Genomic DNA, 12,840 nt, shown 5'->3' on the forward strand with positions numbered 1-12,840 from the left:
TGCAGTAGTGCTATGGAGATGTGCTAGGAGGCTTTGTGATCCCTTTGAGTCCTCCGGAAAAGGACTCAAGCTAATATTTCATCAGGCTAAGTCCCCATTCTGACTGATGACTCACATTGGAGTTTCAGAATTACAGGATCCTTCAGGGTCATTATCTAATAACTCCCCAGAATATCTCAGTAATTCCCATTCTTTAGTGAATAGGCTCCCACATGAATATCTCTTCCAAAATTGCTTGGGGAAATTTTTATAGTATATACCTGTGGCCATATCATAGGACCTTCCTTATTCTGTGCTGTCCCCAGAATGACAAATATCTGAGTTTGTTTTTATTCATCAACTTTATTAAATAATTATAGTCAATGACCTGCATAGACATTATATTTAAAAATTCAATATAAAAATAAATACTTTAGGATAAATAATTTAACTGAATTTTTTAGAGCCCGTAGGGCTTACATAAAGAATCTTAAAAGATCCATATTTATCATCTTAAGACTAATAGTTACAAAAGGTAGGAAAACATATATCAAAAAATAAATATAAATTTTAAATATTTAAATAAATAGCCTGGTACGTTTAAAATGAGAAGCACTTAGTTATCAAGTCATTGTTGAGTAGATCCTTTGACAAAAGATAATCCATTTGTTCAGAAATTCTACAGCCTTTACTGTCGCTGCATCATATTCACATTTGAAACTTGTTTCAGATTCCTATAAAAGAAAACAATTTTGTTTTAGTTCAAAGTAGTTTACCTTATATATAAGTATTTTCAGTTCAAGTCTTATAGAGTTATGGCCTTTATTTTCAAGTATATTAAACATATTAACATTCACATTTTCTTCAAATGACCAAAATTATGTGCCTAAATTAGTGTATATTATGATATCCAGATAGTGACATACAAGCTGTAATTTAACTTGTGCTTTTTATTTAGGATGTCTATTAATTAATGAATTTTGTACTTTGACAGATGGATGAGGAAAGAGAGCCATGAATCTCTCACATCACCCAAGTTCCTTGTATATTTCATGCTTCTATGCGTTTAAAATTCTTAAGGTCCTGAAAGTGAGTATTACCTCTAAATAAAAAGTTAATTATCTGGTCCATTGGCCATTTTACTGGTTGCCATTTTTTTTAGACAAATCTCTTAGTTCTTCTACCAAATGATAGGAAAACCCCATTTAAAAAGTAATTTGGATAATCAGAATTAGCTATTCTGGAAGATGATCTGAAAAAATTAAAAAATATAGTAGGTCCCCTACATTCAAATGAGTTCTGTTCCAAGAGCGGGTTTGTAAGTTGAATTTTGTTTGTAAGTCATACAGAGTTAGCCTAGGTACCCAACTTAATACAGTCAGCTATATCCTGCTGCTTTCACACTTGCTTCTAGACATCTTGGGCTTGAAACAAGATACCCACTACTACTGTACTCTATACAGCACTGTGCAATAAAGTACACAAAGCACAATCACTTGTAGAGGATGCAGGCAAGTGACAGTGTATGCCAGACACGTGTACTAACTTTTGTGATTGGACATGTGAATGCAACTTCACATCTTTGAAAGTCCACAACTTAAAGGTTCATATGTAGAGGACCTACTGTATATAATGATATCTGTCTCCTTTCTTTGAAATTCATTTCAGTGTCTTCTCCCAATCCCAGTTTTGTGTTGATGTGAGGGGTGACAGAATGCGTTGGTAGGGGCTTATCCCTGAGTGGATGGTGGATGGAAGCCCTCTAGCTTACACTTCCCAGATCCACAATGTGTCATCGGACATAAAAATGACTTATATTCATAATGGACTTTAAATGCATGAGTACTTCACAAATACCAAATGTTATACAATGTTAAAATGCCCTTCCATTTATTTTATTTCCAGAGCAAGTACAGTAATATTTTACCTGTAGTTCCAAAACTATTCTCTTGATATTGTTCATTAAATCCTTGATCTCGTCCATTGAATCCTTGATCTCTTTGGGGTTCAGGTTTTTGCTTGGAGATAAATTTAGCACGTCCTCTAGAAGTTTGAGTTCTTCTAGTAGACAGTTAAGGTGTTTCAATTCTGTAGCCTGGGGTAGTAGTAAAAGTAATTATCAGATGAATTTGCCCTAACTAAAGGTCAGAATCAGAAATTAATATCAAAATGTATTTTATTAATAGAGACAGTATATAGTTTGTACCAATTCTCTCTGTTTCTCAGCATTACTATAAAGATGGATCAATATAATTTACATTATAAGACGGAAAAATTAGAGTTTAGCTGCCCATAGTTAGCATTAACTGTTAGTTAACAAATAATGAGGCGTTAATTTCAGCTTAATTTGGCTTTGCAAAAAAGGCAACATTTCTGCACCCAAATGCAAATTACCAATATAGGTTGAATTCTTTTCCAGTCTGCAGAGAAATTATTAGAGCCAAGAGTAGTCATAATGTGGAAGTGTAGGTTCACATTCTATGATTCTAATATTTAATAATGTAAGAGTTATGAATCATAGAATGTTAGGGACAGAGGGAGCTCTTGAATGCAATCTGTCACAATTGCAACATTTTATAGATTAGTTAATTTTAATTACTTAGTAATAGCTTAATATAGCAAGGTCCATAAAATTGCATCTTAATTTTTTACTTTTCTATAATAAGTATAGTAAGATGCATTGTTAAACATAAAGTCTCAATCAAATAAAAGCTTACAGTATTTGAAGGATTTTTGGATAGGCTCCCTGATTTAGACATGTATACACACAAGCACACACATATACATACTCATATATAATGATAATATTTCTTATTTCTATGGTATATTATAATTTCAAAGTGTTTTGTCCTGAATAAGTCCATTTATGTCTCACAGCCACCTTTTGACATATGTAATACACTGTGTTATCACCATGTTACAAATAAGGAAACTAAATCTCAGAATTTGGTGTGTATGTGGGTGTATGCTCAGTTGCGTCTGACTCTTTGCGACCCTATGGACCATAGCCCACCAGGCTCCTCTGCCGTGGGATTATCCAGGCAAGAATACTGACTAGGTGGAGTCAGAATTAGATGTCAGTTCTTTTTCTTTATAGCATTATCATAACAGCCTTTGAATTAAATGTTTTTGTACCTCTCTAAATTCTTTTGCAAACATTGAATAATTGTAAAATGGACAAATGAATGGAGTTTATCACATTACTTTTAGTTTCAAGTAGATTTTGTGTTGTCATTTAAAAACTGTTAAATTTCAAAGAATTCTACCACCCTGCACATAATCTTTTGTTATCTCACTTTTAGAGAGAGAGAGGTAGGAATACACCACATACATCTTACGACATTTTCATCTAATGCCCTTTCAACTTGGCTACTATAAATTAACAAGTTTAAGGCTTAAGTTTTTGACATGAACTTGGAGCTCTTTCCCTCAAAAAAGTCTAGTGTCTTTATGTTACTGGAAATAAGAGTTATGTGACTCTGATTAAGTTGGAGGAGCATCTCTAAGTTATTTCCTTTTCATCTTTTAAAAGGGTAGTTTGAAAAAAGCGTGAAGAAAGTGAAAGTGTTAGTCGCTCAGCCATGTCTCTCTGCGACCCCATGGACCTTGGCCCGTCAGGCCCCAGTGTCCATGGGATTCTCCAGGCAAGAATAACTGGAGTGGGTTGCCATGCCTAGCCCTAACCCTAACTCTGATTGAGACCCTAGGGATCTTCCTGACCCAGGGAGTGAACCTAAATCTCCTGCTGCATTGCAGGCAGATCCTTTACCTTCTGAGCCATCGGGGAAATCTCAAAGGGTAGTTTGATATCTAATTTCCTCAAAACTGTAAGAGGGTGATCAGTGGAAATGCATCCATGACCGTTAAAACACCATTCTCTTATGGGCTATTCACCTGAGGACAAGCTCTTTCTAGGATTAGAGTTTTGCCCATTACCTTCTGACTGGCCTAACAACTAGGAAACTTGACACACCTAGTATATCTCTCGGAGCGTGGATGATGCTTATCTAACTGTCTGAACCCCAGACAACCAAATGGAACCTTTAGTCTTGGAATATAAGTCATATAGCATCAGAAGTCTCTAGGTTTATTGACATAAAAGATGTCATAAAAGTCGCAATTTTTACTCTATACTCTCCAGGAAGAATTTTGTCTTTATTATTACTTCTAATAGTTAGTTCTTATATGGCATTTCCCATATGCCAGGCACTATTCTGAGTACTTTACATTTATTCATTAATTCTCACAAAACTGTATGAAGTATATACAATTATCATTCACATAAGAGACTGTGTCACAAAGAGAATAGGTAACTTGCTCAAGGTTACAAAAGCTTGGACATGGCAGAGCTGAGATTTCAGGTTAAATAATCTGCCCTAGGATCTGTGCTATGCATTAGTGCTATACTGCCTCTTGAAGGAAGATCCTTAAGAATCCTTCCTAAAACAATAAAGGATTTTTTCAGATGGGCCCTCTGAAATCAGCTTAGCTAATTTGAATGGTAAAGTGATATGCTCAAGTATCTCCAGAGTTTTATATTTTTAAATAAAACAGTAAGTCAGCACAATCTTTTTAAAAATTATCCCAGCAATAAAGTGAGAATGTTATTCCTTTTTTCCCATTTCCTTTACCCCAAAATATACGTAAGTATATATTTTTTTAAAACTGCAAAGCCATTTTTCAGAAGCCCATTATCAAACTTGAGATTCTTTTTAAAAAGATACTGAAGTTACTATTTCTTTTCCTCAGATGATGTGCTATTAATCCAGTTAGTGTGTAAATTTTCACATTACTTTCAGTTTTATTAAAATTAAATTGAACATAGAAAGTTGTACTTACGTTAACCTTGGGCACGAAAAAGTTAAATGTATGCATCTTGGAGAGCTTGAGGTTCTCGGGATTCTGAGAAAGCATAACAGATTGTTATTTCAAAAACAGACTCCAGGTAGAAAAATTAAATGTAATTATTTGAGTAAGAAAGAGAATAAACTTACTTTAACTTTCTCCAAAAGCAACTGTAAATCCAGCAGCAATGACTTCACTTCTTTCATTGTGTTCCCCGTAGAGCTTGAAGTAGGTGCACCGTTTGCAACGAGTGCAAGTGTTAGTGCAATGCAAGACAAGAGTTGTATCTTGTACATTGTGGCAGGAGTTGAGGTTACTGTGAGTAGTGATTAGAGAGGCAGATAGGAAGCTCTAGAACAAGAGAAGCAATTTATACTTTTAATTCTGGAAAAATATGATGGGGGTGTCAAAATGTTTTACATATTACACATACTTTCAAAGATTCTACCTGTGTGGCAAAAAGCATTACCTTTATTTTTCCTCTTCTGATGACTCTTTGGAATTTCTTTAAACCCCCATAAACTGACTGAATGGATGTAGGTGAAATCCCTCTTGGTTACATTAGCCCACACTTAGGTGGCAGTTCTAATTCATACAACTAACGCCTTCTGTATGAAACAGTTTTTCCTCCCTCTTTCTTTAAGGGGGTGGGGATACAAAAATGGCTCATGAAAAATTTCTCTTTGTCATAAAACTGTGCGGAACATGTGGAGCACCAGGTTGTGGTGGACAGGAACAAGAGTAAATAGTTGAAAAGAATAAATTTTTAGATTTGTTGATTAAACAGGAAGAATATTGGTTTCCTGTTCCAGAATGGCTTTACCTTTTTATCTCCACGATGACTGAGCTAATGCATACAACGTGATAGATTACTTCTTACACAATCAGCTAGAGAGGTATTAAAATTAGAATACATAAAACACTCACTGAGTTTGGGGCACTGTTTTATGCTATTTTAATTTTAATGTGTTTCTTGCATCTGTTTACATCTCTTAATGTCTGTTGTACTTTTTTTTAATAATGTGGTGTTTAACAAACACTCAGAAAAGGATTTGCATACAAGAGTACTACTGCTGCTAGGTTTGTGTAAAGGGGGAAGGGATTAGTCATTTTTTTTTACAAATTTGTTTTTGCCCCTTTATTATTTTTTATGGGCATTAAGGGAATATAATGAGAGCTGGAATGTTGCCAGAATCAAGGATGCTTTTTCTTCCTCTCAGTCTCTCAGGGGCCATCTGAGCTATATTAGTCTTTCTCCCTCTTCATACCCATTTTATTTCTTTCTATCTGTTGAACAGATTACTTGTATCTCTTTAAATATAAGGAAGAAAATGAGCATAACAATAGGAATCCCCAGGCTTGTTTATAGGAAGCTTAGTAACTGGAATTTATGGATACCATTTATTTATTCTTTAGGAGAAAGATAATATGGCTAGCTTGAGGTGTACCAGTACTGGCCTAATTATTGTGGGTGGGAGTGAGAAAGGCAGGGTAATAAGCAGTCCAGAAGGCCATGATGAGCCATAAAATGTGTTATGTGTGTATGTGTGTGTGTCTTGTGGATTGAGAGCAATTCTCAGAGTAGGGATATTTGGGCTCAGTTACTCCAACATAACTTACAATACAGACGCCAGAACTCTAGCAATTAAAGTTACTAAGAGGGGGTATTTATTACAATTCTTGGAGCACCTTTATGAAAAAATAAAGTACTACAAAAAAACTTGTGATTAACAAACACTCACTGAGTTTACATTCAAGGGTATTGATGCTAGTTTTATAGTAGACTTAGTATGTGCCGTGTATAAGGGCTTCTCTGATGGTTCAGCGGTGAAGAATCCATCTTCAGTGTAGGAGATGCAGGTTCAATACATGGGTCAAGAAGACCCCCAGGAGCAAGAAATGTCAACCCACTCCAGTATTCTTGCCTGAAAAATTCCATGGACAGAGGAGCCTGGCGGGGTACACTCCATGGGGTCACAAAGAGTCAGACGTGACTAAACATGAAAGCGTTCAAAGAGTGCCATGTATAAACCAATCCATAAGTTTCTAGTTTTTATGTTTTCACTCTTTAATAAATTTAGATTTAGCCTCTAAAGCACCTGTGACACTGGATGTAACAATAATAGTTATAAAATAATACCAGATCAACATTTTTTAGTCATTAGATCAGGTAGGATACTTAGGATTATGTTCATTTGCTCTCAATACAATGCACTAACTGCCTGAATGATGGTGTAGATATATACTTCTAATTTAAACTGGGAAAAATTGAGGAAATAGTTTTTAAGCCTTTTCCTAAAACTTCCCCATTTTTACTACATTATTTATTTTTGTCTATTCTGTAAACATATTTCTCTAATTCTTATGTTACTGTCAGATATATAGAAAGAAAAAAAGTATGCACAGATACATGATTTAGTTTAAGCCTTACCTGTGAAGTGATGGTACCATTCTGTAGATTAGAAAGTTGAACATCAAAGAAGTTAAATAATTTGTTCTAAGTTATTTAGCCCTTACTTCCAGTTTAAGACAGAACAAGGATTTGAAATCAGAATATTCTTACTCCAGAGTCCACACTCTTATCATTTATATTCTTTCTCAAAGAAACATGTGTAGTAGAAAAGTCATAGGTAGACAAGTGTAATCCCAGATAAGAGATGATTACTGCCTTGAGAAAGGTGGATATAAACAATTTTGAAGAAGCAACGTGACTTTAAAATGAATTTTGACAACACGATTAAAATGTAAATATGTAAATTTAAGGTTAAGTTGAGGGTGGGTAGGCAGGGTGAGCATAATTTTTACTTTTTTTTTCCTTTGGTCACACCACAGGGCATGTGGCATCTTAGTTCCCTGATTATGGAATAAACCAGTGCCTCCCTTAGTGGACGTGCAGAGTCTTAACCACTGGACCACCAGGGAAGTCCAGGTTACATGTTCTAAGGAACACAATTGTACTTAAAAAGAACAGAGAAAAATGGTTCAGTACTTTTTAGCTACACATTAGACAATATTCTGAAGAATATGAAACATCTTCCTAAAATTTAAAAACAAGCATTACAGTTCCTAAGGAGGAAAAAGAAGTAAAGAAAATGTCAGATTAGAGGCAAATAACTTTTTCTTTTAGAAAAGATTAGAGACAAATGATCATGCTCTTTTCCTTATTTTTTTTTTTTCCACTAAAAACTGCATAATGTCTCTCTCTACCTTTCAAATCAAAACCACAAATTTAGCATTAGTTCTAAGGGAAAGGCTATTTGGTAATCTGTGTGTCAACTATTATACTTGTTTCATTTCTTTAAAGACTGAGTGTCTCCTCCAGCATCATCTACTCAGGCTTTTACCCTTCCAGAGTGGAAGGATTGACACCCACACATTTTTCTGTGTGGGGGCTTTTCCAGCAAGGCCTTTGATGTTCTCAGAGTCTTGATATTTGTATTTCTCCAGCTATTTCCATTAGAGAATAGGTCAGTGTATGGCTGAATTGATAGGACCCTGTAGAAAATTGAATTCCTAAGCCCCTACCTTGTCCTTATTATTGTGTAACAAGCATCATTATAGAAGCTTGGGGAGAAAGCTACAGCAAACATACACTGTGGCAGACTTTCACTTTTTAACATGTCTGACACATCAGCTGGTTTCTCTGGCTATAGCAGTAATAGAATCAGTAGTAGACTGTTAACTACCACATGTCACACTCCCTATTTCCCCTGTGAAAATAAATTTTACTATCAATAAGCAGCTATTTTAGTTGCTTGGTGTTGTTTGTGAGTCTGTCTCAGAGTCAGGAATAGCCCAAGTCCCTAAAGCTGTCTCCCAAAGAAGTTGGTCAGTCAGTTGCATAATTGTCCAGCCATGACTTTCAAGAACTCTGTCTCATGCAAGAATTTCTTCTTTCTGAGCCTTTTTCACAGCTTTGCAAAACTTTAATTTGGTCTGGAACTTGATGCCTGTATTAATGTATGCCTTGTTGGTTTCTCTAAAGGTCTCTTGACTTTTCAAGATGTAGTTCTCTCCCTTTAAAGTTAGAATATACTGTTAGATAAGCTCCATACCACCTAGAGAGATTTTTGCTAGGAACTCTGTTTCGTATGAAAATCCAGATTTCCTCAGGCATAGGATGTGACCATTCTTTGTCTTTACTCGACCTGTGATCCTCCAAAATGTGATACTGCTTCTGTAAATATGTCTGTGAGTCACAATTAAGTCTTATTTGCATGGGGTGTTCCGAGTGGTAAATTTTAATGATGTTCACAACCTTTTGGAAGAATTATTTCTTTGATACTTTTATTTTTGCGAAGTATATTCAAATTGATTATTTTATTGAGTCACATTCTGCTGATAAGAAATTTGACATTTGTAGAGGTTGACTTGCCCAAGACCACATTCCTAAATTAGTGGTGAAGTTAGAGCAAAAGTCAAGGCTTCCTTGTCTCTAATTTCATGTATTTCCCATGTTAAACAATGATGCCAAATTCTAGGTCCATGATACTGCATAGAAAAAGCTGGATTAAACTGTGCCCATTTTTCATTTCACTTATTCTCTCAGTGATAGCTGATAAGTCAAGTGAGGCATCATCCATCATCCAGCTTCACTTAAGCAACACCTTGTCTAAGCAGCTTTGGGATTTCTAAGAATTTAGAGCAGCTGAATTCATATAGTAGCTATATGAGTTCATGAATTTGCGCATGTCTTTTAATCTCTTTCTGGGGTCTTTTAAAAACACTAGAGTATTTGATGTTTCCTAACACTTCTCCCATGTTTAAAGTAAGAAAATGATTGTGTCCAGTGTGGGTTTAAGCTGCATTGTCCTTTTAGGAGTGCAGTGTCCAAGGCTGATATGAAGGTATAACACACAAGGCAATTGCATTTGTCAACTAAGAGACAGCTCACACTTAAATGTAATGAGACCGGGAGTATCTTCAAAACTTTTTTGGAAATTTACTTTTTGTGTAAATATCCGACTGCTATGACAACACAACGATTACTAGGGGTAGAACATGATAGTCTTCTGATGGTAATAGTAATAGATCTATAAAGCACTTCAAATTCATAAAAGTACTTTCATATCCATTTATCTCATTTCACAGCAAAAAAAAAAATTGTGAAGGAAAGAAATTTTCTGGTTGTATGTATTTCATGAAGATCTTTATTTTCTTCATACGTTAAGAATTAAGCCTTGCAACTTATAAATAAATATTAGCTTTCTCCTCTGTGGAAGTAAATGCCTTCATTAAAATCATTGTAAAAATAAAGTTATTATTTATGTTTAAGTTCCCTACTAACCATTGGTTCTTTCCTCTTCTACAGAAGCTTTGGATGCATCATTAACAGTCCATTGTTCCATGATTCCTAATGTTGAAAGATAAACTGAGGCATGCCAAAACTTTTTAGAGTTTATTTGAGCAAAAGTCAATTTGAATCAGGCATCATCCAGTCTAGCGGACAGAAGGGAACTCTGGGGAGCTGTGCAAAATGAAAGACTTTTACAGCTAAGAAGGGAATGGAAACAAGGAAGTTATACTAGACAAAAAAGTGGATTGGTTTTTGCAAGGTTACTTTCCTTTAGGAAATTGCAGGAGTGTATCAAGCAGATTACCTAACTAACGCTGATTAGGCAGTTCCCAGTTGGAGTTTCTGAGAGAACCAAAACTGTAATTAAGTTTTGGTTTACTGATGTGGGGCTTAGCATAAGTGATTCCATTTGGGGCCTGTTGTATTGTTTTTAACACTAGTATATTTTTTAATGATTGTAGCCTGATTTTTTGTTTAAAAATTATAACATTATCTAGTTATAAAATAATTTATATTATAGAAAATTTGGAAGATACAAAGAAAGTGAAAATAAATTAAAAATCAACTGTAATCTTACTGGGTAGACATAACTGTTTTTATCACATGCGATATTTATGTCCATCCAATCTGTTTTCTTGGTATGGTTTTACATGCTTTTCTCTTAGTCTTGTGTTATAAACATCTCACATATTAAGTATTCTTCTAAAATATTATTTTTAATAGTTGCATAGAATTCTGTTGTGTGACTGTGTTCTATTATTGGAATTTACATTAATTATGTTCACAATTATGAATAGTTCTGTAATTCACTAAACTATTTTGCACATAAATATTTGTGCAAATTTCTGGTTTTCCTTTTAGGATAAAACCCTAGAATTGGAATTACTGGATCAAAGAGTTTTAAGGCTTTTGATACTTATTCAAAAAGTTCTTAACAACTTAGCACTCCTTATCAGTGGCATAAGCCTATATTTCTGTACCAATTACATAGTTTTCATATTATCACATGGGGGTGAAGCAAGAGGGGGAAAGCAGAGATGGCAAAATGTACACTGATTGCTGGTTATACTAATATTCAGTTCCATATTTGGAATTGGGAATCAAGGAGACCTGAATGCCAGGTCCTCTTTATCACTCACTGGGTGTGTGACCTTGAACAAATTTCTTTTCCTCCCTAAGCCTGTTGTTTGATTTCTAAAATGACAGTATGGACCTAAGTGGAGTTTTGTGTGACTGACCAATAAAATAGCATATGAAAGCACACAACACTAATCTGATAACTTTGGATGGCTGAGTAATCCCATGACCTGTTTCTGATACGCTGCTCCCTCTCCGTTTTCTCGGATATTTTTGTTTAATGATGGCATTTGCTTTGCAAGCTGTTTTGATATCATCCTGGTTTACCTATTTGCCTAATATGAAGGTTGTAAAAGAAATAGGTGATTTTTACCATGCCAGCATTGCTCAGGTTAAACTCAAATAAAAGTCTTGACTAAACCAAATAATTCTTAATCATTCATTCGATAAGGTTACTAGAGGTAAAATATAATGGAGATACTATCCCATAATATATGTCAGTCGCATCTAAGGAGATCTCCGTTGTAGAGGAGGAACAGTCATTTTCCCTTTATAGTTCTGTGTGCTCTGCTGAGACTCTTCCCCCCACATAGACACACTGTACCCCCACCTCCATCATAAAAGACAGATTGCTAGGAGAAAAAATAAACAATTTTAAGTACCTACATATGTACCTACAGGAGCCATTTGAAGATTTGAGCCTCAAAAGGCAGCCAGATGGTTGAGGCTTAGAGACCATCCTAAGCTAAGGAACGGGATAGGGGTCTGGGGCTTTGGGATCTGGGGCTTCAAAGAGGGGAAAGGTGTTTCTTGGGAAAGTGAGAAGAGGAAGTGTTTGGTAAGCAAAGGTTGCTCTGCCATGCAGATAAATCTCTCGAGTTAAAAAATTATCTTTGGGTGTTGTATGAAAGGAGAGAAGGTTAGCACTCCCCTTGACAAGGATGGAAGAGGCTCTCGGGCCTGACAACACGCATACGGTTAAGGCATTGCCACCTACTTCGTGGCATCTAACCACTGTTTTTTTTACTTCTTAAGGAAAATAAATCTGCACATAATAGAAAACTCATGAAAATATTATACTTTGTGGATGCTAAGAAATATAATTGATGTCATTTTTAGCATTAGTGTTGCTGGAATCTGACTTTTTAAAATATGAGCCACTTTTTAAACTTTATACCTTTCCCTTGAAGACAAAATTTTGGGGTTGGTGCTTGTGAGCATTTTCATTAGTGATATGGAAAATGGTGCCTGGAGAGGGAGATTATGAGCAAATATGTTGCTGCTTTTAGAGGAGGAGGCAAATACCCTCTTGTATGAGAATTTGGTTATGGTCAAAGAATGCATTCTTCAGTTTTCATTTGAGCACCCACATATACAAAAAGATGTCCCTTAAAAAAAATAAGAAAATTAAGTTTTAAATAACATTAAATACTGACATCTAGAGCATATGTTCAACATAGCCTACTTCTTGCTTGATTTAATATTAATTGTGGCTGTCCAAATGAATATTATTGGAAAAGTTAAAAAAAAAAAAAAAATTATCTTTGGTAATTGCTTTCTTCCTGGCACAGACCCCTCTGAAAAGTAAATTTCCTCTTAAGTACAGATTTCTCTTATAAAAGGGTAACTTTTACTCTGTTTTC

The 12,840-nt window shown here is 35.1% G+C and overlaps 1 protein-coding gene and 1 non-coding gene across 2 annotated transcripts; one reads left to right on the forward strand and one right to left on the reverse strand.

The window, feature by feature from the left end:
• Positions 1-602: 602 nt before the first annotated feature.
• On the reverse strand, positions 603-5,120 carry IL2 (interleukin 2). The gene is made up of 4 exons (XM_065904584.1): positions 4,974-5,120; positions 4,819-4,881; positions 1,907-2,074; positions 603-713 (listed from the first exon to the last, which is right to left on the reverse strand). The coding sequence occupies exons 1-4, from the start codon at positions 5,118-5,120 to the stop codon at positions 603-605; spliced, it is 489 nt and encodes a 162-aa protein (XP_065760656.1).
• A 6,974-nt stretch (positions 5,121-12,094) lies between these two features.
• On the forward strand, positions 12,095-12,220 carry LOC136146208 (U6atac minor spliceosomal RNA). The gene has a single exon (XR_010658936.1). It is a non-coding gene; the product is annotated as a U6atac minor spliceosomal RNA (small nuclear RNA).
• Positions 12,221-12,840: the final 620 nt, after the last annotated feature.

Source organism: Muntiacus reevesi, chromosome 13 (genome assembly GCF_963930625.1).
Source record: "Muntiacus reevesi chromosome 13, mMunRee1.1, whole genome shotgun sequence".
Taxonomy (NCBI): Eukaryota; Metazoa; Chordata; class Mammalia; order Artiodactyla; family Cervidae; genus Muntiacus; species Muntiacus reevesi.